The sequence below is a fragment of the Psittacula echo genome (assembly GCF_963264785.1).
Source record: "Psittacula echo genome assembly, chromosome: 16".
In the NCBI taxonomy this organism is placed as follows: Eukaryota; Metazoa; Chordata; class Aves; order Psittaciformes; family Psittacidae; genus Psittacula; species Psittacula echo.
The window spans coordinates 9,114,557-9,139,108 of NC_137752.1; the positions used below are offsets into that span (position 1 = coordinate 9,114,557).

Genomic DNA, 24,552 nt, shown 5'->3' on the forward strand with positions numbered 1-24,552 from the left:
CTCAGTCAAGTGTTTATGAAAACAAAGCAGAACCACAGCCATTGGCCTGCAGCAGGAGACCAGACTTTCAGAGGCCCCACACAGAAAGATCACTTGTTTGTATTAGGGAGAGGAATCAGCTCCTCCTTGGAGCAAAGCAATTGAGCTCCTTCTCTGCAGTTAAGTGCGGGGTGTTTCATTGCAATAAGGGGAGCTGCCCCATTGGCACCAGCAGAGATTCTGACCAGCAGGCAGGATGGGCACAGCAGCCCCTGAGCTGGGTGAGATGCAGGGATTGCACCAGTGCGAAGGGCAGTGGTGGTGCTCCTGGGTTCCCTGCTGCTGCCTTGAGCAATGCTTGGCCTTTGGTACCAGAACCTTTCTGGTACAACATCACACAAGAGGTAGATACTCGGTGGCAGGATGGGATGCACACAAGGGAGGGATGTTGTAGTAGTGCATCCCCCACTTCATCCTCTGGGCTGCTCCGCGAGCTCAGGAATTCCTGTCAGGCTTTGGCCTTCGCGTAATGAGCTGGATGATGAAGCATCCCTGACCATGCCAGGAACTAAGGAGGCTAAGGAGGAGGAACTGATCAAACCAAGGACTCCTGGTCCCTGAGCAAGGTGGGAAGCGAGAGCTGGGGAAATCGGACGTTCCCTGACAGCCTTCCTGTGATCACAACCCAAGTGGAACAGTACCATTGGTACTGAGTTTTGAGGCATTTCTAGTAATTATTAACTCAAGTTGTGGCCAGCATGGAGATTAATGACTAAATTCAATCACCTTGTGACCCTGTTAATAGTGGTCCAAAGTGAAGCCCTTTGAGCTCTACTGGACCGTAGCGGGCACCAAATGTCTTGTACAGTTTATTAGTCGTACTTCCACTTGTTCATCCAGCTGAGTTCATGATGAGCGATCGCAGCCCTTCTCTCTGCCCCATGACACCTTCACACTGTTGTGTATGGAGAGCTTGCCTTGCTGCATATTCCAGCCCGCTCCGGTCACTGTGCCATGAACCAGCTCCGGTGTGCGCTGAGCACAGAGCTCTGGATGAACTGGCACAGACAGGGCACGCTGCTCTGCTCCAGGTGCCCCCCCGCCATGGCCCGGGGCAGCCGCCCGGTCACCAGGAGCCGGACATAGCATCCACTGAAGATCACCAGGAGCTGCTGGGCCATCACCTGGAACAAGCAACGAAGGAGTCAGAGGACAAGTGATGACACATTGAATGCCATTTGCTCCCTCATTCAAGGACTGTCCTTCTTTGAAAGAAACAGGACCGAAGCCAATGGCATATATAACTGTCCCAGATCCCCGTCTGGTCAGCAGTGCTGGCACACTGTCCCCATAGGGATGTGACATGACCCCACCAGTGGGTGGCCAAGCAGCCAGGCTGCTTGGGGACCTGCCTGCTCTGTCCCTGCCTCCCATTGCCTTGTTTTGCCTCTAGAGCTTCAACCTGCAGGGATGTCACCTGCACCAAATTCACTTGGTAACAGTGAGTGGAAAACTGTGAAATGAATCAAAATCATCCCATTTGAAGCCTCTTGCTGAGCAGGAATGAGGCCACGTTTGCTGCTCAGCATGGCACAAGTCTTTGACAGCACACTCATGGAGGAGACAAAGGCTGGGCACATCCATGCCTCATTCCCAGTCCGAACAGAGGCTCTGGGTGTCTGCACAGACCCCTGCCTTCCAAATAGGGACCCCTGGCCACCATCAAGGGGAAGCCTAATCCTTTAATTCCTTAAGGATTAAGCACTAGCTGCTCAGTACTCATTAACTACTCAGCACTGTTAGGGCTGGAGGTGGTGTGTGTGGACCTCCAAGCTTCCAGGGGCTTCTACTAGTGATAAAGGAGGTGTCCCCCATGGGATGGGTTTTGGAGTCAAAGGTGTGTGGAGATGTGATTTGGTACCTTTGCTCATCAGGGGGTGATATTACTTCTCCTTACCTCTGGTGGGCCCTCAGGAACGAGGTGGAGCAGCTCATTGCATGTCACAGGCTCTTTATTTAGGTTCACCCCACTGGATAACAGAGGGGACTCCTCACGTGAAGCCTCCTCTTCCGTGCCCAGGTCAGGGGAAACCACTGCTTCCATAACCACACAGAGCTCATCCAGGCTGTGCTGCAGGGCTGGCTGGAAGAGAAACAGATTCTGGGGGCCTCCAGAGCCGGGAAGGCAGCAGTGTCTTGAGGACAGCCCTGGTTTGCTCCTGCATGCTTTTAACTCCTAGGAGTTACCCCAAGAGTAAAACACAGCACTGCCCAAGAGCCATGGCCAGCGCTTGGAGCTGAGCGCCTTCATCCCACATCCCTGCTGCCATCAGCTGCCTCTTGTGCCAGCGACTTCTCCCAGCACGATGGTCCCAGCCTGGCATGGAAAAACCTGTCTTTAAAAGAGTCTTTAAAAGCCAGATGAATTATATCAGCCAATATGTGATGTGGTGTGTGATTGTCCGCCCTCAACCTGCATCTGCTGCCATCCACGGTGAGGGATGAGCCGCCTTGAGATTCTCAGACTGTTGTGCCCCTTCACCTCTCATCCCACAACCTTCCAGCACAGGAGAACACGGGGTCTGTGTATTTATACAACCAAATAGAGGAAGCATTTCCTGAAGGCCAAGAGGACAGCATTTTCATACAGTAAACCCAGCGCTTACTTACTCCTCAGGCTATCTCATTCATTTCAGGAGGACAGCTCAAAGCATTACTTATTTCAGTTTGTGACACGTGCTTTCCAGATTTGCCCTTGGTTCCTGATGCCTTTCCTTCATTAAAGTCATACAGTTCGTTACCCAGACACACAGCACCTAAACAAATTCCTGCTGAACTGAGCGCCAACCGATGCAGTTGATCCAGCTCCCAGTCTGTCCAGCTCCCAGCTCACAGCAGGGGATGCCCAGGAGGATACTCAGACACTTGGTTCGCTTTGCTCAACTCCATCCCACCCAAACTGGGGCATCAGAGTGCCCCGCACAGGTCACCATGAGAGCTCGAGCATCATTTACCTGCTGGGTCCTCTTCAGGTCCGCAATGTGGGCTGATAAGGACTGGAGGCAGCGCTCCGGGCTGAAGTGCACAAACCACAGCTGGGATGGGTTGGTTAAGGAAGGAGTCTTTCCATGCTTCCCCCTCTGCAGCCCTCCCTGCGGATCATGGTATGGATAGAACCGAGGTGCTTGTGGGGTGCCCAGGATACACTCAGGAGCCACGTAACATCACTGGGCCAATTTTAAGCCAAGCTAAAGGGGAAGAGCAGAGGGGTGGTGGCGAAGGGTGAACATTGCCCCACACTGCAGCCAGTCCTCACACACCTTCTGCAGCCTGGTGCAGACACTAGGATAAGCCAGGGCACTGCCCATCACTCATCTCAGAGGCCTTACATCTAAATATAAGGTCATGTGGACTCAGCTCCTCTAACTCCCTTCCTGATTTCTTTCCTTTCCTAGGGATTTTCTTTCCTAGGGATTAATTCCATTTATTTTTTACAAAATCAAGTGGATCCTTGGGGTTTTTTCTGCTTTCAGGCAGTTCTGGGACTGGTAGGTGAAGGCTCATTGGATTAGTTCTCACTTACTGCAGCGTAAAACCATGGTGGTCTATAAAAAACATGTAATTCAGGGTCTTTTAGTGTTTCCTCCCCATTCTGTACAACTTCATTCCCACCGGCCCTCCTGCAGCATTCCCTGTCCCCATTTCTGACCCTGTGTTTCAGCCTTGGTCCCCCTCGATTCATGCTCTAATACTTCCATGCTGTCTTGAAACTCTCTTCTTTCCCCTAAATCTTTGCCTAATGCAGAAAAGGTATCTCTGAAAAGCACCAAATGAGCCCAGGGATGGAGACTTCTGTTTGCTCTGTGTTGGTTTCTTGTTGTTGGGTTTCTTTTTGCCGTAGGCACATTGCTGTCAGTCTGCTCATCTTAAGAATCATCACTGTCATGTGAGTATAATACACTTTCAGGAATAATTGTCTCGTCCAAAGGACTAATCCCACTTCAATCTTTTAGTCGTATTATTTTCAATTACCTCTGGGCATAGCTTAATCCCCATTTATAGAACAAAAACCCCCAATCTCTCATGCCATCCAATGGGAGAACAAATCCTAGATATCCCACCCCCTGGAAATCCTCCTGGATCATAACATCAACAAATAGGTCCATATCATCAGCTCCCCAGCAGGGACACAAACAATTCCCTACAGAAAGGATACTTGCAGGATGTTGTGTGGCCCATCCAGGACATCTGTAATGCCCAGAATTAAACTGTGTTTGATAAAGATTTCATTGACAGCGGCCAGCCTCACATCTGTGTTCACATTTATCTGTTAAAGAATGTAAGAGAAGTTAACATGCTCTGCAGCAGAAGCTGGGCCAGTGGTTTTGACCTCCAGAACCATGCTCTCTCTTCCATGCCATGGCAGTGCCCAAATGAAGGACTCTTGTCCTGAACCTCTGTGGAGGTTTGCTCCAAAATCCATTCAGATCAGTGCAGAGACCCCTCTGGATTTTGGATCAAGCCTTTCCAATATTATTCTTCAGTTCACTCCTTCGAAATCTCCATACCCTTGTGATTCCTATGAGCAAAAGTTGACACTGATCAAGCAGTAGATGCTGCAGGCTGGTTGCCTCTCATGCTAACAGCATCTCCCCTTTTCCTTCTGCTGCCCAATCTACCTTGGGTTAATGACTTTATTGCAACTGCTATGGGTTAGGAGCCGCCTTTTTGTTCTGGACCTCTTGCAAGGCAGGTGTGGTGGAGCCTGGACCATGACCCCATGGCTCCAGCAGCACAAGTGAATGAAGCTCTTAATGGCAACAGGAAGCCAAGAGCCACCACGAGAAGCAGGGCAGGAGCCAGCTCTGCTGGTGAGCTCCTGTGGCTTCCCACCAGCCGTGAGAGCATGAACCATGCCCTGCAAGGGCTGCTTTATCTCCAAGAAGTGATTTAGGCCATCCTGCCCAGCTTCCACACCTATGTTTAGGTATTACAACACCTATCGTGGCTGCATAACCTGATCTCCGAGTCTGCTGTAAAGTCATTCCTTCCTTCCCCAGATAACTATGTTCTTAGTATGCATCTAGATGACAACCCGTGTCCCAGCACACTGGTGGGAGGAAGCCCTGCTCTTTGTGCCTGCACACAAGCAGCACCCTCTCACCTTCCTCTGGCGATGGTCAATAACCAGTATCACGACCACAGTGACTGCTACAGCAACAAGGGTCACCAGCACACTGGCCTCCCAGTAGCGTCCGAAGGAGCACAGCTGGACTGTGGTGTAAATGTTTGTCCAGAGAGACATGTAGAAAACCTGTGAAAACCCAGAGAAACGGACACAGACCGTGAAAGTGGGAAAAGTCACGGGATCATGGAATGGTTTGTGTTGAAGGGACCTTAAAGCTCATCCAGTCCCAACCCCTGCCACGGGCAGGGACCCCTTCCACTGGAGCAGCTTGCTCCAAGCCCCTGTGTCCAACCTGGCCTTGAACACTGCCAGGGATGGGGCAGCCACAGCTTCTCTGGGCACCCTGGGCCAGTGCCTCAGCACCCTCACAGGGAAGAGCTTCTGCCTAAGAGCTCATCTCAGTCTCCCCTCTGGCAGGTTCAAGCCATTCCCCCTTGTCCTGTCCCTTCAGGCCCTTGTCCCAAGCCCCTCTCCAGGTTTCCTGCAGCCCCTTTAGGCACTGGAGCTGCTCTCAGGTCTCCCCTTCAGGAGCCTTCTCTTCTCCAGGCTGCCCCAGCCCAGCTCTCTCAGCCTGGCTCCAGAGCAGAGCTGCTCCAGCCCTCGCAGCATCTCCACGGCCTCCTCTAGGGTTCTCTTCCCTCATCATGGGAAGAAGAAAAATCCACCAGTCCCTTCTCATAGGGTAATAACTTGCCATAAATTGCCACATGAGATTTTCAGAGGGTGAAAAGGACAGAGGGTTTTTTTCCATTAATAAATAGGGAAAAGAAAGGACTAGAAGGACTCTGAGCCCTAGTTTATTATAAAGAATTACCAGTCATCACAGAGTGAGTTGCTAAGGATGATTCATACCTAGGAGGGATTTCAACCGAGTTCTTCCATTTAGATAAGAAACGCAGTCACCGAGGCATATTGATAATACTTCTAACAGTTCCCTCATTTAGAAAGCTCCTGTGTCAAAACACTCCAGGAGGTGCAGACACTACTCAGTCACAGTAAACGGTGATGCTGACACTGGGGTCAAGGACTATGTTAAGGACTGACAAACTTGGCCTCTGCACAAAGACAGGCAGAATTGAATTCAATTGGCCTTTACTTCAGCTACCATGTATTTGGGCAGGAGATTGCCTAGAAGCAAATATGACATACACAGCAGAGCATGTCACAGCATCACCGTGTTACAGCATCATCTTGCACTAATGTAATATATTTACACTAAACGGGTACCAAACCCATCAGAACACTGAGCAGCAGTTCCTGCAATATTAGGGAAAGGAGGAAAAGACACATGTAATGGCTATCCCAAAAAATCAATGCAGCTAAACGAAGGAGTCAGACTTTATCACATTATCAGCATGCTGCAAAGTGTCAGCTTTCCAGCAGATGCTAATGGTTGGGGTCTCTGGAGGAGCTTTTCTCACCAGAAGAAGACTAGACAAACCCCTCAGTAATCAAAAGGTTGACTGGTCCTTTGGTCTGAGTTAGCATCAGGACCAGAATCTCTACAGATGTTTAAAATGAAGTTAAAAAACAACCTGTTGTAGGTACAACTACCTCGGTATAGGCTGGTTATTCAGCCATGCTACAGTGGGAAGCAAAGGGTTGGAGATGGTGCCTTAACCTCCATCCACAGAAAACCTGGGCACCAAGGTTCCCGAAGGAGTCCACTGTCATGTGAAAATCAGCATCTCCTCTCAGCCTAAGCCTCTCTCCTTCCTTGGGCACAAGAGCCCCAGCTGCAGGTCTTGAGACACCCCCCTCCTTGTACTTACCACAGCAATGGCTATCTGGAATGCCCTGGAGTTGTAGAACATGTATCGTCTCACTTCAGGCTTCAGAACAGCATCCTGGATCAACCTCCTCCACTGCTCCGCTGCCACCTGCTCGGGGAGCAAGCAGGAAACTGGAGCCACTCCATAGTTTTGGGCTCCAAATCCCATCAAATCCTAGCCTGGGCAGTCATTATGGGCCAGGCTTCACTGCAGCTCAAACTGCCCCAGAGCACACCTCCAGTCTCATCCATACAGCTGCCATAGACCAAAACCTTGTGTTCTTGCCTCATTTGCAGTATTGTCTCCCTGGAAAGTGCAGGGAAGGTCACAAAAGAAACCAGCTTTTCATGATGAAGGACAGATTGTCCCAGGGATGATCCAACCCATCAGAGTGACTGTCAAGCAGCTCACTGTGTTGAATGGGTTTCTTTATGGTAGTTTAAGCCAAGATCAGAGCTGATAGCAGCCCATGGGGAATAGACTGAAGTGGAACTGAAACAAGTGACTGTCAGAACAAGAAGTAAAGCAGAGCTGTCTGTGATGTGGGTGCAGATGCAAATGATGCTGATCCCCCCCCCCGCCCCAGGGGGATAACATGTGAGGAGCTTACCTGAACCCCAAGGGACTGGAGTTTCTCTGCACAAAGCTCCATATCAAAGGAGGTGGCTGAGCAGTTGTTGTCCATGCTGAGCACCATGAGCACCTGCCCATTGAGGGGTTCTGCAAGAGCCCAAAGGAGGCATGAGCATAGCTCTGGCATGGGTTTGTTCCCAGCAGCTAAGGAGCACAAGACAAAGGAAGGCTGAGGCATGCAGACCACCCTCGAACATATTCCAGGAGCAAGGAGACAACACAATGCTCTGATTGCCAGCAGGATAGTGCCTTGCCTCACTGATCCCTAACTGAAAGCACAATGGACACAAACTGCTGGGTGTTCTGAGCTCCCTATCTCTTAGAGAGGTCCCCCATTGCCCACCCACCCCATCCACCACAAGACTGAACAAAGCTTGAGCAATCAAAGTGCTTCTCAACCATCACATTGGCAGGGATGTGGCTCACGCTGAGCTCCTCCAACATCCCGCTCCCTGCCTCAGCAGTGCTCCTGGGCAGCCTGGCTCTGCTCAAGGCTCTCAGCTCTGGTCTCAGCTAGGGCTGGGATCAGGGATGCGTTCTAGAGACCCAGGGTGCAGTGAGGAGCCTGGGAAGATGAGGACAACCCGTCCTAGATTTGAAGGGCAGGATGCTGGGAGCTGAGGCAGAGCCACCTCGGAGCAGCACGGGAGAGCTGTGATCTCCGGGCACCCCATCCGGCACGCAGCTAGAGTTTACACAAGCGGTGCTGCACCAGGAGGAAGCGATGAGGGCTAAGGAAGTGCTTGCTCAGCGGGGATCCTGGTTCACTGACGTTTCACCCAGCTTCACTTCCCCTTTGCAGATCCGGGGTCAGATCCACAATGTGTCCCCTGGGGCTGCTCCTGCTGCTGCGCTGGCTGAAACACAGTGTGTGCTCACCTTTCCTTTCTCTCCCACTTACGTCCTTCATTCTCATCCTTTCTTCACTGCTCAGGAACAGGAGATGCCAGGTGAAACAAGGCAATTACATTACAATAGGGGTGTGGCTGCATCAAGTCAAGATGAGAAGGGCAGATGCATCTGACACCTCCAGATGCACCTGAAGCCTCCAGGATAACAAGGTCCTGTGTGTCTGCTGAGGTTTATTCCATCTGAGCAGTGGAGGCAGTGAGTATGAAGCAAGAATAAAAACCGAGGGCCTCAGCGCTAGGCTTCACTGTCTGGTCCTCCTTTGGGCAGGATGCTCAGCACAAAGTCTAGCAAGTTGGGTGCTCAGCTGAGATACCCGAGATCTGAAGAGGGGTTCAGCTCTTTGGCCTCTGCTGGGGTGGCAAAAGCTGCTTCACCACTGCAAAACCTGAGCACTAAGGAGGTGCCATGCACTCAGCAAGCAGAAAGGGTGCCCTGGATGGTGCATGGAGGTGTCTGCGGGAGCAGGCATTCACAGAGCTGCCTCCTGCCTCTGCACAGCACCTCAGGTGGCTTTGGAAGCACCGCTGCAGGGAAAGAGCAAATTGCTGTGAGCAAAAGGAGTCACTTGGAAAGCACAAGTGATGTTTCCCATTGGTTTCTAGAGAAGAGGGCTTCCAGGATCCTGGGTTTCTATAGGTGGATGTCCATTCATTCCCACATGTCAAGTTCCTCACTTACCTTTCACCCACTGCAGGGATCCTTCCTTTAAGTCACTCTTACAGTAGAGGATGGAGGACAGTGACCTGTTTTGCTCAGTTCCATCAGTTTGGCTTGTATGGGCCATGCTGAAGGTGTCTGTCCTGGAAGGACTGTGCCGTACTGTCACAAATCCAGCACTGTGTGTGTCTGCCTTATCTTCCAAGGCTAAGAAACACGGCGTCAGCCCCAGGGCAGGTGGCTTGTTCTCCTGGTTGGGGAGCAGATTGTGAAACCCTCATTCGCACTCCCACTGACGGCTTCCTTGAGATCCTGCTTTCCATGGGCAAGAAGGCATCTTCCGGCCCTGGAAAAAGGAAAAAGAACATCCCGAACCTTGCAGAGACAGCAGGGAAAGGGTAACAGCACACACTGCTTGGGCGTGCTCTGCTCTTTGGACACTGCTCCCATGGGATGTTATCACCAGGTAGGTGTTGGCCAGCCCTGAGTGCGGCATGCAGCACAGCCTCACCTTCTGCTGCAATTACCTTTATGTTTTGTTAATGGGTAGAAAAGTTATCCTTAAATATTGCTTAAGTTATCCCAACATCCTTAAATATTCCTATTTTGTAAACAATTAGTCAAGGACTAGGCAGGATTTCTCCTTGTGAATCACAGAATCCCAGACTGGTTTGTGTTGGAAGGGACCTTAAAGCTGATCCAGTTCCAATCCAGTCCCGCGGGCACGGACACCTTCCACTAGAGCAGGCTGCTCCAAGCCCCATCCAACCTGGCCTTGAACACTGCCAGGGATGGGGCATAATGATGAAGCCAAGAGGCTTTTTGCTCTTGCTGTCAGCAGGCACTTTCAGAAGCAGCAGAGCCAGTGTAAATGCCCCATGCACCGACGCTGGTGGATGATTCCCCACCACACACAGGATGCAGTGCAGACAAGGAACACAAACACACCCACTGAAGGCAGAGGCAAGCAGGAGCTCTCACCCAGCAGCAGCAAAGCCCTTGAAGGCCTCTGCTTTCCTTTCCCCTTTCCTCTCCACCACGGGCAGTGCCAGGAGCTGATGGGCACATGCAGCAGGCACGGTGCCCACGGGCTTTCCAGGCAAACGCTGCTGACGCAGCCTCGAACCTCCTTTAGCAACCACGTGTGGGTGGTTATTAAGGCAAATGCTTGGAGGACTCTGAGGTTTATTCTTCAATTACCTTCCATTCCCATGGCTCTCCAAAACTAGCATTTACATTTCAACCTCCGCTCGCCCTTACTTTAGCACCAGGAGCCTGTAGCTGTCTCTTGGCGCAAAGGTCCCTCACAATGCTCATCCACTCTCCTTCCAAAGAGGACTGCTTTGGTTCTGGCTGCTGCTTGTCTTGGTTGGCTTAAATCAGGATGGGCACCGGTTGAAGGACTGTCAGAAAGGAGCTTGAGGCAAGAGAATCATAGAGTGGTTTGGGCTGGAAGGGACCTTAAAGCTCATCCAGTTCCAAGCCCTTGCCATGGGCAGGGACACCTTCCACTAGAGCAGGCTGACAACACAAAAGGTCCCTCTGATTGTAGAAAAACCCTGCAGAGGGCTGGAAACACACTTAAGGGAATCAACCATGGTGCACATTGCACAAGCGGTGTGCGGAGTGAGTGTGTGCACACGCGGCAGGCACAGCTCCCACTCTTCACCGTAGAGGTGAGATTTCGCTTGCAGAGCATGGGCAGCCACGTTACAGAGCCTCAAAAGGGGGATTCAGTGAATTTTCCCACTCCTTTCCCTTTCTGCCTTCAATCCCTTTGGTTAGTGTCAATCGGACAGGAAAATGCAAAACAGGGCAGAAATCCCCATACAAAGCAGCAAAGCAGGGAGTGAAAAAACAAGGGAGACAAAGGGCAAACTAATTGACCCTACCACCTCGTGCTGCTGCCAGGTTACCTTCGAGATGATTCAAGGCGCTCTGGCTTAGGTGTTGGAAGCTTTGAGTCTCTGAAGGCAGTCCCAGGAAGCCAGAGCAGGATCAGGGCTCAGCCTGAAGGATGCAGCAGGGACAGGGCTCAGCCCTCCCCAGCCCACAGGAGGGGAGCAGCCTTCCCCAGCCAGGACAAGCTCATCAGGAAAAGCAGCTTTGCTTTTACCTCTTCGTGCAGCACAGACCTCGGTTGGCCTTTTGCTGCAGAACAACCGCCCGTGTGTGGAAATGGGCCTGCCCCAAAGCCTCCTCTGTGCTAACACGAGGGGCATCCTCTCATCTCCTGCACTCTATTTCTATACCTCTTGTTATCCTTTATGCAATGCCAACATCTCTGGTGACTTTCCCTCCTTCAGCCCATGGATTTTCTTTATAGGACCCCTCCAAGCCCCAGCTAAACAGCAGAGAAGCATTCAGCAAGTCCTGCTCCATTTCCAGAGCAGCCGATGGAAGCTTACCTGATCCAGCTCAGCTCCTGCTGCTGGGGAGTGAGCTCAGCTCCCTCCTCCTCCTCACTGTCCTTTGTCTGCTGCCATCCCCCTGTGCTCCATGCGGGGTCTCCAGCCCCACAGCCCCAGCCTGTGCTCTGGGTCAGTCTCCTCTCTGCATCTCCCGGGCACCATGGGCTAACGAGGCAGGGCTCAGCCAAGGCAAGGAGCCTGCACCTCCGCACTGCCTCTTATGAGCTGCAAGCACCAACTTGCAACGACTCCCTCGTGCATGTGACTTCTGCCCTGGGCTGGTTTCACAAGTGTGGTTTAACGCTTTAAGGTGCTTCCCCACCAAAGCCACGGCCATGGGAGCAGATCCTGCCATGGGAGTTATCCTCACCTCCGCAGGGCTGGGGTCCAGAGCTGCACCCTAAAGGCAGTGAAGAGCTGAAGCGGCACAGACAGGAGGCTTCTCCTCCTCCTCCATCAGCTGGGCAGGACTCTCAAGGTTGCATCAGATTAGTTGCTGCCAACAGAGTCAAAGCCAAGCATCAATGCGAGGGCTGGAGAAATGAGGAGACGTGAACAAAGATCTCAAGGCTGAGAACTGGTCACTGCATATCCAGCAATAGGTGATGTTATAGCACAGAGAAGCAGGGATAGCACACAGGGTGAGAACTGCACCCTCCTCAAACAGCAGGCTGTGCCGGTACAGAGGATGGGTGCGGGTTTCCTCTCTGGGTGCTGGACTCAGAATAAAAGCAGCAGGATCAGACAGAGCCACCAGGACAGCTTCCCGTGCTGGAGAAGTCATTTGTGTTCATGTGAAGAGACAACACTGAGAGACAGAGCAGGGAAAACGGCTCATCAGCCTGGGGATTCTGGTTTCATGGCTTGCCAAAAGCCGGGGGATCCATGGAGGCTGGGAATGGAGGGAATTGATGATCGCAGTGACTGCTGGTCTTGGCAAATGGCTTAATAGGAAAAGAAAGCAGCTTCTTGCAGTGCCTGTGCTCACTTCCCGGAGGAAACACAGTTCTGCTCTTGCAGGGGTGGATTTCAGACATTGCTGAGCCCTGCGTTCATTGCACCAGGAATGGGAATAGAGCTGGCTCCAAAGCCATTTAACCCACACGGGATCTCGTTCCACTGGAAGCTGGCACCTTGCTTAGTAACATGGTCCAGGTATGGAGAAAACCAGATAAAGCTTCCTGCTGCTGCCTCCAGCTCAAATCCCCGCCCAAGACGGGGCCATGCAAAACCACAGGTTCTGTTGAAAACGCTCCTCATGAAAAGCTTTGGCTTCGGTTCCTCCCTTTCCCACCCACCCAAAGATCCTGACGGAGGGAGAATGCGAGGACCAAAGTGCTTCAAAAGAGCCCTGTCAGCTCGCTGCGAGGAAAGGCCCGAGGCAAAGCTCTGTGGGGGCAGTAAACCTGAAAGCCACGTTCATAAGCACCTGCAGCGTGTACAGTGCGCACCTCTGGAGCAGCAAGACGTGCATGCATGGGCTGATCTTGGCATCCACGCCTCACCCCCTAGCACAGGCAGAACGATCCTGCTCATTTGAGATGGGTGTTGGGGAGGGGAAACTTATTCCAAGTTTAAAGCAATCCCTGCTCTGCTGCTCTGAAGCACCAGAAAGTCCACACTATTGAAGCTTTAGAAGCCTTTAGACGGACAGGCTTTCTCTCTGCAGGTTTTCAAAGCATCTGCTTCACACCTATCCACGTAACAAAGGAGGAAGCTCCACAGCAGATAAACCCACCCTACACGGACGGCAAGGGATTCCAGTTGTTCTTATGAGATGGTTTTGACCTAAGCACCTCCCTGAACTTGCAGCTCTGGCCCAAAGGAGATGATGGCTTTGCAGGTTGGGCTCTAAGGAGCCAGGGTCTCCCAGCTTGACTCTTCCTGACCTCAGCAGTCATCAAGCCTCATGCTCAGGAACCTTTGCCGCGTGTTTTCTGATCATCTTATTTGGGGCATAATCTTCATGGGTTTTTTTTGTTAGGTGAGATCCTTCCAGGTTCCTTCTCAATCCAAGCAGGTATCCGGTAGCCACAGGTCCCACAGAACAGTCTATAAAATATCCATTGGTTGATAGATAACAATAAACACCACCTTTTAGATTTGGGCTGGACAATGAGCTGCTATTGTATTTGCACATATGCCTTTTGCTGTGTCTGGAACACTCCTAAGCCACCTATTAATGGCCCTACCAAAACTTCAGCATGAGAAATTTAACCCCCTTAAAGCCAAGAGACAGAACTGTAATTAACAGCAAATACGAAGTCAAGCAGTAAATGAGAAAGGAATTTGGAGAGTGAGGTAAAGGCTCACAAGAATAAGGATCGATTTGATGGCAAAACAGAGGGACGATGCTGGCAGGATCCCAGCGCAGACTGGAAATGCTTGTTTGACAGAGCCCATGGAATCAGTCTGGTTTGTGTTGGAAGGGACCTCAAAGCCCATCCAGCTCCAACCCCTGCCACGGGCAGGGACACCTTCCACTGGAGCAGCTTGCTCCAAGCCCCTGTGTCCAACCTGGCCTTGAACACTGCCAGGGATGGGGCAGCCACAGCTTCTCTGGGCACCCTGTGCCAGCGCCTCAGCACCCTCACAGGGAAGAGCTTCTGCCTAAGAGCTCATCTCAGTCTCCCCTCGGGCAGGTTCAAGCCATTCCCCTTGGCCTGTCCCTACAGGCCCTTGTCCCAAGCCCCTCTCCAGGTTTCCTGCAGCCGCTTTAGGCACCAGAAGGCTGCTCTAAGGTCTTCCAACTGACACCCTGTTCAAAAAAGATGGTCTGCGAATGAGCTCTTCCCAAAACCAAAATGAGAATCAATTAAAGGAAAGTGAATGAAAACGCAGACTTCTGCACTCCAGGAAGCGTTGTGCGAGCTGCACGTGCAGCTTGTGGCGGCTGGGGATTTGTGTTACACACATCAGAGCCAAGGCAGCTTGAGGTTCACATTGAGCTCCACTCACTGGTTCCTATGAGGAAGCATGTCCTGACTTACATTAACACATGGCAAAGCCATTTGCAAAGTCTCCCTCCCTTTCCTCGCTTGCCTATTTTCTGCTTAACCCTCTGATATCGAAGTGATGAGCTCCCACTGCAGCTGTCTCACGAGGGGACACTTCCACCTTCGTGTCAAATGAGAACTTCCCCTTCCCTCCAACACAACTCAGCTGCCAGAGCCAACAGTTATCAGGGGACAAAACCCAACCACATGGCCCTCATTCTCAGCTCCATCTCAAGCAGGATCCTTGTGTCAATACATTGTACAGAAGTGACTTCATTTCCAACCCAAAACACCTGGAGTCCTGGGGAGTTCACCCTTGTTTCAGAGTTTCTGCATTGGATATTGATTCCTTGGGTTTGCTTTCACCTTTCTTCGTTCATTGTTACACTTCTCTTCAGGGAGTCTTTTGCTGTTGGCTTCAGATCATTTCTTCTCCCATTTATCAAGATCCTTTTGAATGATCTTCATTCAGTCCTCTGTACTGTTTGTATCCCTTCCCAGCTTGCTGCTCTGGACACACATTGTAACCGTACTCCCCATTCCATCGTGCTGCATTAATTAATATATTACACAGAACCTGATTCCAAGGAAAAATACATCCACATTTGAATTGCTTTCCCAGAGTGACAGTGACCCCCTATGCCTCCTGTCCTCAAGGATAAACTTATCCTCTACCACATTATCAGGGGGGTTGGAACTGGATGATCTTAAGGTCTTCTCCTACCCAAACCATGCATACTGCCATGTATCCTCTCTAGCCCGCTTTTTGCTATCCAGCTGCCAAGACCATATTCTCTCTGCAGGTACTACACGGTTTGATAGACTTCACTGGCTTGCAGTACTGGAAAGGCTGATAACACATCCCTTTGTCCTGCTTTATTCTGCACGTGGTTGCAGTTTCTCCCTGCTCACGTCCTGTCTGTGGCTCAGCAGCAGCCAGCACAGGCAGATCTCCATTTGTTTTGATGAAACTGCATTTTCAGTGGGGAGCTGCTCCATCACCTTTCATACATCCTTCCCCAGTGAGCTTTAATTAGGAGAACAAAGTGGGTGAAAGCCTTGTCTTGCCCGTCCCGTCTCTTCCTGCACTCCAAGTCTCCTGTCACACACTCTGGGTTAGGGTTTGTCAGACAGCTCAGCAAGGCTGACAGATAGACAGTCGTTAAATATAAAACCTTCATTTCCCAATATCCCTAAATTACACGTTTCAAATGAATAATGACACTTGCTTAAGGCATAAAGTGTGGGGGTTTGGGTTTTTTTCCCCTTACTGCTGCCTTTTTCCTGTGAAGACTTAAAGTATTCTTTTTATTATGGTAATGTAAAAAGCTCTTTCTTGCATCTCAAATGAGAAGAGGGGAAGCTTGCTATGTGTCTTGGATAATAATTCAGCTATTGATCCAGAAGGTGCTTTATTAGATTGAGACAGCCAAACGTAATTTAATAGCTATTTATTTTCTATTCCTATGTCAGTCAGAGATACAATCTTTTCTGCATGAAATTAATACTTTCTCCTTTCAACCTCAGAGAAAGATTACACTGCACCTTTCCTGGGTTAGGCTGGGGAACTCGTTCAACAAAACACTGATCTTGAGGGGTCTGGATCATCTCTTAATACTTTGAAGCCAAAATCTCAGCTGGGATCAGTGGATTCTAGGCTTGTCGTTCTTATTAATGCAAGAACTAGTGATGTCAGGTAAAGGCGGAAAAGATTCCAAATGAGGAAAATAGAAACAAAGAGTTAAAAATAAGCAGGTTTCATATAGGCAGAGGGAAGAGGAATCTTTTTACATAGTTACCTGTAACCTACAGATGGGACTGCACGATGGTACAGCAGAACGGCCAAGAGAGCATTTCCAGTAAAGATCATAAGGAATTGTGTAGAGACCTCAAACGCAGAAGAATGAGGAATTTAAGGCTGCCCAATTTGGACTTACACACTGGAACACCTTCAATGTCTCATTTAAGTATGGTCTAGCACCCTGCCACCACCAGGCAGAACAAGGAATGGTTCCTTGACCTTCAGCAGCAGCCACAGCCCTGGGTAAACGTAGGGTCCCCTTCTTGTGGTCCTGACACTGTCCAAATGGAGCTGCCAGGGGAGTTCCTGATGAAGCTCTGCAGTCACAACTGCTCCCCAATTAAGGAAAGATTTCCCAAACTCCTGGACTCCACACCTGGGGTTGTGAGTGATTCCCCACCTTTATTCCTCTGGACCCTGGAAATGAGGAAGGGAAAGGGCACAAAAGTATCTTTAGAGTGGAAAATTACTGCCTCTGAAAGAAACAAAACCAAGTCAACATCACACACAATGCTTCTATAAAAATAATTGATGAATGATTGTTCTTATGTCATAGGAAGTCCCATGAATCAAAGGCAGAAGAAAGCATGCTCCCTTGTCATTGCACACAGAATCAATCTTTCAGCAGCAGCACTGCCTTACTCCTCACAGGAGCACCCAGGCTGTGAGTGACTGGGGAGGGACTTCCTCGCCATCATTGCACACACATTTCAACCCTCCTGTTCATCACCAGCCCTTTCTGTCATGTTTTTGCATTCAACTACAACAAATGCTCAGGGGATCAAACCCATACTGGCTCTGAACTGACCAAAAGTTATGAAGCATCATCAGGCAGAGCAGAGGTGCTGGATCTAATGGAGATCAGAGGCTGTGATTTCCCCTCACCCTGCTTCCCAAAGGGGTCCTGAGCTCTTTAACTGCTCTTCACCTCCTTGATTCAACAGACAACAGTGAGGAGATGCTGACCTTCAGCCCAGAGGCGAGTGGGGATCGAGCCCTGCCAGCAGAGACGAGCCTTAGAAACTGACCTGTGGCTCCAAGCAGCACAAAAGTGTGTCCTAATTGTACCCCATGCTGCCTGTTAAGCCATCCAGATGACACTCATGTTCTGGTGTCAATAAGCCGCATGTCCATCTGGTGCTGGTACAGATGACACACCTGCCCAGCGGCATTTTAAAACTGAGCAGTATTAACTCTATAAATACATAGATAATGTCTATATCTATATATTTACTCCACAGAAACCAAGTCCAAACTGCTGCTGCTGAACATGGACATGACTGGAGCTGAACTACACTGTGAAAATCCCAATCTGCCCCCACTGATCCCAGGAAAGTGCTTATTCACAAGCAGTTTTAGTCAGGAGAAATCAGCATTAGCAGCCACTCACTAGACATGGTACAAACAAGACAAGACAGAAGTTGTGAGTGCTTCTTACCTCCATAGAGCGCCGGGACTCTGAGAATCCTGGCAGTCAGCTGCTATTTCCAGGGATGAGAGCTTACATTCAGGGAATCAGAGAGCAGTACATGTGCCCAAAGCAGCTTCTGGCTCTTTCGGAGGCACAGAGCAAGCTATGGCTTGGGTACATAGGCCACATCTACAAGGGATTATGGAGGCAGATCAGTAGCAGGACAATTCAGAGTCAGATTTGTACTTGGGGCTTACTCAAGGTTTTACTCTTACTGCAGAAAATCAGATTTCAGAGGCAAAAAGCCCCATGTCCAACTCCACACCTCTGTCAGTAGAAGACTATTCTCTGCTGCATGTCTGTCTGGCCTAGTGTGGCTTATACATGAAGGTAGGAGTGGGGCTCCCTTTCCCAGAGCATTACAATGTAATATGAAAGAATCTTAACTTAAACTAGAACATCTACACTGCAGAGAAAGCCTTCCTAGACAGCAGTAACTGAAACAGGTCAGTTTAGAGTCAGGTAGGTCTCAACAGTTCAGTTTCAGGGAAGTATTAACAGAGAACTGATATTCCTGCAACACATTGAAACTTGTGCATCTTCTAAAGGGAGCATCTTCATTCACACCACCTTTGGCAAGAGGAAATCATCAGGGAAGGGGTTTTTTTCCCTTTAAGGATAGAAAGACCTCATTAAATGGAGACTTAGGAACCAATATGAAAAAGTAGGGCACGCACTGTGCTCTTTCTGGACAGTTGTGTCTTCAAACAGGATGAATCTGCTAATTACAGCCTGGAGCCAGGAGGACTTTTTGAGGAGCATCATGCTGGAGCCTGAGCACCTGCTCTCAACAGGAATCAATGTTTCTTCTTCAAAGGACAGACTAGGTTTAGCAGGGCTGCAACCCTTCATGAGGCCACATCACCTCTCTCCATTAGTTTAGACTGATTAAAACAGCTTTGATCCTGTCCTCTTTGTACTGACCTGGCTGCTCCCCCCCCAGTCTGGAATGTTTGACTTTGCAGGAGGCTTTTGCTTCGATTTTACAACCCATTTAATAGTTTGAACTCCTAAAGTGATCCTTCCAGGATCACTTTAAACTAATATATTACAACAGGAGACACCATAGCAGTCTGCTCTTCCACCACCGTGTGACTGCAGGCAGGCATTGGTTTCTGTGGTATGATTTTCACCCATCCTGCTCTCCTCCCTCCCCAGCACAACTAAACCCTGGAGATCTGGGGGCTTTTTGGTACTACTCTGCCAGCCTGTGGGAATACAGGGTGTCCTGTCCGAGGAGCAGTATCAGAAAGGCTTCTTGCACAGATCCTGAGCTGCACAACTTGGGTCTGATCAGGTGCCAACTGAGGTCTCTTTCCTGCAAAAAGCCTTAAACTGGACTTAAAAAAACAAACCTGCATTTAATATTCTGCAGGTGAGAGGCAGAGGATGAAACTGTTGAAAAATGAAACTTCTGCTGTATAGCAGGATGCTGCAGGGTACGGTATGACCTTGGTATAAGAAGCAACGACTGGTGTTTGATCAATGGAAGGATAATTACTGCACAGTGCCTGGCTATCAAACTATCCCAGTGAACTGGCAGCATTTTATTTCCCCTAATGGACACAAGAACATTTGTTCCTGAAGGTTTTCAGAATGAGCTGGCAGGTAAAGCATCAGACTGAAGCCAAGAGGAGGAGGCCCTGTAATGGGTTTTTAACTTACCTGCTGCGACCAAAAGACATTTGCTGTGTCTCTTACTCCTTCTTTTATCAATCCTTGAGAGGCATTCTGCAGAGTCCACACTCCCATGAAACACAAAGAGTCTCAAAACAAGTTAGCAGGAACAAGACTGACTAGAGACTTTGGAGTTCATCAAGTGGTTTTACTTTCAAGTGTCACGGTGTCAGACTTGTAACTCAAGCTTAACAGTAGAATATATAGAAGATAGTCAAGACAGAGAAATTCAAGCACCTGAAAATCATCAGCCAGCACTGCACAGCCAGAGAATTATTCTGAACAAGGTTTAACCCCTCTACAAAGGTTGACACCACACTGAGAAATGCATTTTGGTCAACAAGAAAACAGTTACACAGGTCAAATGGTTACTGACACTGGCTCTCCATTTAAACCTGGCCAGCATCTCTCTCCCCTTTCTGTTTGCAGAAAGAACCTCTCACTGAATGCTATCCAGATCAAAAAGGAGCTTTAATGTGCTAACTCAAATATATATAGTAACTTAGCACAGATTTGAGACGTGGCCATTTAATGTTTGATTAAGCTCTAAATCAGCATCAAGAGAGAAATCAACAGAACTCCAACAACGCATTGAAATAACTTAACACATTTACAAGAACAGTTAAGGTATGGCTAAAAGCTGTACATTCCACCTGAAGCTCAGCTGTTACTACCAGCCATTCCCAGGATGCTTATTCCTTCTCCCACAACTACCCATTGATGCGATAATTCACATGGATTTCAGGTTTGATGTCACACACAAGAGATAAGAGCTGGGAGAGCACCACCTCCCGGTTCTTATGGAAGTTCTGCTGGATGACACTCATCTTTTCCTGGGTCTCTTTCTCAACTTCAGTGGTGCAGCTGCCATGAGATCCAAGTGCCTACAAAATAGCAAAGATAAAGAGAAAGCTCACACGTGAGTAATGTAACAAGGAGAACAGGATGCTTAGCTCTCTATTTTGTTCTCCTGACTGCCTCAGTGGTGCACCTCAACCATTCATCTTTGCTGACAGAAGAAGTGCACTGAAAAAACAGCAACCAAAAAAGTACTGTTGGATGCTTTGCACACGTTTCCCACTGAATTTGTCCAAGTTTGTGTTTTACACACAGCCCATGCCCTTTGTCCTCTTTTATTCATTATCTGTCAGTTTAGAGCATGAGCTTCTGTAGAATACCTGAAATAAAGGGTCCTGCTGTACTGGTGCCTGGAACTAGGAACCCCTGGGCACTGCTGTACTGGAGAGCTCCAGGAAAGCGACACCCATGATTTAATTCAGGTGCAGTCTTCACATTATCCCACTGCTTCTACCCCAGAAGAACCTTTATAAAAAGTTCTGCCTTCCTAACAGGACTGCGGGCCATGTGACACACACAGCAAAGAGACTCTCACAGCTTACAACACTCTTCTTGACCCATAAGCAAGGGCAGAAAAGCAAATTCCCTTTATAAGTGGAGGAAAAAAGGCACAGAAGAAGAATGCTAAGACCAGCAGCCTGGGACTGCCATTCAAAGAGCTTCCCTCTCTGGAGAAGGATATATAAAACCAAACCAGCAGACATGTAATGAAGTCTACACTATTAGCCTGGAACTGCCAGGTATCATGTGCCTAATTTGGCACTATTGGGCCTATAAGGATGCTGGGGAGGGACTCTTCATGAGGGACTGTAGTGACAGGACAAGGGGTAATGGGTTCAAAGTGAAACAGGGGAAGTTTAGATTGGATATAAGGAGGAAGTTCTTTACTGTAAGGGTGGTGAGGCACTGGAATGGGTTGCTCAGGGAAGTTGTGAATGCTCCATCCCTGGAGGTGTTCAAGGCCAGGTTGGACAGAGCCTTGGGTGTCATGGTTTAGTGTGGGGTGTCCCTGCCTATGGCAGGGGGGTTGGAACTGGATAATCTTAAGGTCCTTTCCAACCCTAACTATTCTATGATTCTATAATGAACCCAGCTAACAAGGGACTGTGAAAGATAACCTTGACCTCCTGCATGAAGGCAGAAGAACAGAGGAGGTGGGACTGTGCTGATCAGAACATGGACAGAGGGGACACTGTCAGGGGATTTTCCAATTACTTCAGTATTGACAGGGGCACACAGGCAGTGGAAACCACTTTGGCTGGTAAAGGGTATCAGTTCCCCACCTTCCAGGAATGCCTCCACTTGCCCAGAAGATAAACAAACCTCTTGGGACACAGCAGGGAACTGCGCTGAGCAGAACACAAGCCTTGCATCTGCTCCAGCAAGAGAGCAGCATCTGCGAGGCAAGGTGTCTCTACCACGTTAGTGTTGTAGAAAACAGCCTGTCACAGGGGGAATTGAGCTCGGTCTTTATTGACACTGCTACATGCAGCAGGTTTTGGGAGGCTGCCACTCATCAGGGCACCAGACAGTACATGAGCTTACGAAGCTAATTCCCTGCCAGTCACTAGCTCTGGCTGTTGAGATGTAACGCACCATGTTCTGATTCATTCCCACTGTTTTTTCCGTGGCACATGGCAGTGTGTCAGAGCAGGGCAGTTAGGGAAGTACTCCTCCAGCAACATGTTCCACCCTGAGGGCTCCTCTCAGGGCAAGTAACCCCAAACACAAGACTAAAGGGGCTGGGTAGGTAACAGCAAATGAGGTAGAAAACAAACCGCTGCTTCCTTGGCCTTGAACTCCTTCTCCCTCTGCAGGCGGTACTGCTCAATCTCTGCCTGGGCTTCTTCTTTGGCCTGCTTCAGCCTCCGATTCTTTCCTGTTTGCAAAGAACATGTCAAATGAAATACAGAAGCGAAAGTATGGAGCATATTCCTACTCCCAGTGAACAGCAACCATGACAGCATTTGCTATTCCAACAGCTCCTTCTGCAGGAGGCATTACCAACCTCAGGAGCACCCAATGTGCCAACAAGCCATCTCCAAGCTCACCATGCTTTAGCCAGTGAGAGGCTCTCTGGGCCAGCAGATGCAGTGGACAGCTGCAGGTCTGGTCTTGCTCATGTGAGCATGCAACCCCTCTGAGTTGCAAAGAGGCCAGCAGAAAGCACATTAAGCCTTAAGCTTTGTCTCAGGCCAATTGTGCAACTCACAGAAGAACTAGCCATGGCACCAACTTCCCCTCTTGGACCTTCCACCCCATTCTCCCCTTCAAAGCTATCATCAGAGTAAGCTACAACAAACTACTTCTTGCAACACTATCAGGGACAGAGCTGCATGGCAGGGCAGCTTCATTAAATCAAACAAATATGGGTTCGAGCCAGGAAACCTTTGTAAAGGTGGGATCTTTGTAACCTGAATTTCTCTCAGCAGAAAAAGCGAACTTGGATCCCCACGGAAAAGCTCGCTCAGCTCTATAAAATCTCTAATTATCAACAAGAAAACACACTGCATCCATCAAGAAGAAACAAAAAGTAGCTAAAAGGAAGGGAAACCACCGATAAGCACAAGCACACCAAAAGGAAGGCCCCGCTTCCATGGAGGACGGGTTTCTATGGTGGTCTCCTGCTAAGGAGGCCCCAGGGGCCAGGAGCCGCCGAGTCCCGCACAGACCGCTCCAGCCACGGCACGGAGGCTCCTCACCGCTGCCGGATTCGTGCCTCACACAGCGGACGAGCACCGGGAGCCGCCGACCCGCGCTCCGCTCCCGAGGAGCCCGCGGCACCCGCCACGGCCCAGTGCTGCCCTTGGGCTCCGCTCCACCGCCGTACCCCCTCCCCACAGCGGCCCTGAAGCCACCGGCCCCCCGGCTGGGCCGCGCCGAGACCACCCCGCTCCGCGCCAGGCCCGGGAGGCCTGAGGCGGCCGCGCTGCGCTGGGCTAGGCCCAGCCGGGCTCCGTCGCCAGCTCCGGCGCTGGGCCGGGCCGTACTCACGCTTGCGGGCCTCGGCCACCTTCTCTGCGGCGCGTTTCTCGGCCTGCAACAGCTGCTGGATGCCCTGCGACTGGCTCGCCATGGCAGCGCCTTCCCTTCCCCGCCCGGCCTGGCCTGCCCGCCCCGCCGCAACAACGCTGCGTCAGGCGCGGCCCCGCCTCCGCCGCACGGCCCCGGCCCGGCCCCGCCTCCGCCGGTGCTGAGGTGGTCGTCGGCGGCGGCCGGGTATGGGAAGCGTGAGGGTGTTTGTACCCTCGTGAGCAGGAAAGTGGGGTGAAGCTGTGAAGGGAACATCCATTAAATCCCTGCAGAGAGGCAATGTGGAAATCGGGAAAAGGACTGAAACCTGGAGAGGGGCTTTGGACAAGGGCCTGTAGGGACAGGCCAAGGGGAATGGCTTTAACCTGCCAGAGGGGAGACTGAGATGAGCTCTTAGGCAGAAGCTCTTCCCTGTGAGGGTGCTGAGGCGCTGGCCCAGGGTGCCCAGAGAAGCTGTGGCTGCCCCATCCCCGGCAGTGTTCAAGGCCAGGTTGGACACAGGGGCTTGGAGCAAGCTGCTCCAGTGGAAGGGGTCCCTGCCCGTGGCAGGGGTTGGAGCTGGAGGAGCTTTAAGGTCCCTTCAATACAAACCAGGCTGGGATTCTATTAGTTTGCTTCATGTTTTCAGCCGCTGGCCTCGCAGCAAACACACAACTCAGGCTACTGCTGGCACCATAGGAAGCTTTGCACCCCTCTGGGCAGCACCATCTCCTCCCAACTGCCCAGGATATGGGGTCTCGCCCCCAGGCACAGAGGAATAGATCATTGTCCAGCACTACCCACTATAGGGGCTCCCAAGCCCCCAGCTCCACACACACGCCCCCCCCTACTTCACCCTGGCCCCACTCCAGCACAACCCCTGGCCATCACATCCCAGGGAGCTGATTTAAAGCCCAGAACATGGCTCCCTCAACATTTTATGGGTATAAATTAGAGTTATTGATGAATAATATTGCTCTGCCGAAGCACCAGAGCTGGGACAGGGGCTCACATGGCTGCAGGGAGGGATGGGGGGGCTGCTGTCACACCTCTGCCCCGTGATGGAACATGGAGACAGTGACTCCAATGTGTATTTATAGTGCGGAATAGGAATTATGAGTGTTTGTCAGGGTGACCTTCATCCGGGCCCAGTGATTAACTAAATGGGCTTAGCAGGCCTGGCCA

At 50.4% G+C, this 24,552-nt stretch overlaps 2 protein-coding genes across 5 annotated transcripts; both read right to left on the reverse strand.

The window, feature by feature from the left end:
* Positions 1-705: 705 nt before the first annotated feature.
* Positions 706-19,800, reverse strand: TMEM268 (transmembrane protein 268). Of its 4 annotated transcripts, XM_080630664.1 has the most exons (11): positions 19,486-19,800; positions 17,788-17,949; positions 16,348-16,766; positions 9,163-9,487; positions 7,550-7,659; positions 6,940-7,047; positions 5,144-5,293; positions 4,196-4,306; positions 2,994-3,074; positions 1,937-2,122; positions 706-1,163 (listed from the first exon to the last, which is right to left on the reverse strand). In XM_080630664.1, the coding sequence occupies exons 4-11, from the start codon at positions 9,266-9,268 to the stop codon at positions 984-986; spliced, it is 1,032 nt and encodes a 343-aa protein (XP_080486790.1). In that variant the 5' UTR covers positions 9,269-9,487; positions 16,348-16,766; positions 17,788-17,949; positions 19,486-19,800; the 3' UTR covers positions 706-983. The 4 variants fall into 4 exon arrangements, with proteins under 4 accessions (XP_080486790.1, XP_080486792.1, XP_080486791.1 ...); XM_080630666.1 differs by lacking the exons at positions 16,348-16,766; positions 17,788-17,949; positions 19,486-19,800 and adding an exon at positions 11,923-11,998; XM_080630665.1 differs by lacking the exons at positions 16,348-16,766; positions 17,788-17,949; positions 19,486-19,800 and adding an exon at positions 11,550-11,647.
* A 186-nt stretch (positions 19,801-19,986) lies between these two features.
* On the reverse strand, positions 19,987-23,474 carry ATP6V1G1 (ATPase H+ transporting V1 subunit G1). Its single transcript, XM_080630669.1, has 3 exons — positions 23,350-23,474; positions 22,134-22,234; positions 19,987-20,381 (listed from the first exon to the last, which is right to left on the reverse strand). Exons 1-3 carry the CDS (start codon positions 23,429-23,431, stop codon positions 20,208-20,210), a joined length of 357 nt encoding a protein of 118 aa, XP_080486795.1. The 5' UTR covers positions 23,432-23,474; the 3' UTR covers positions 19,987-20,207.
* Positions 23,475-24,552: the final 1,078 nt, after the last annotated feature.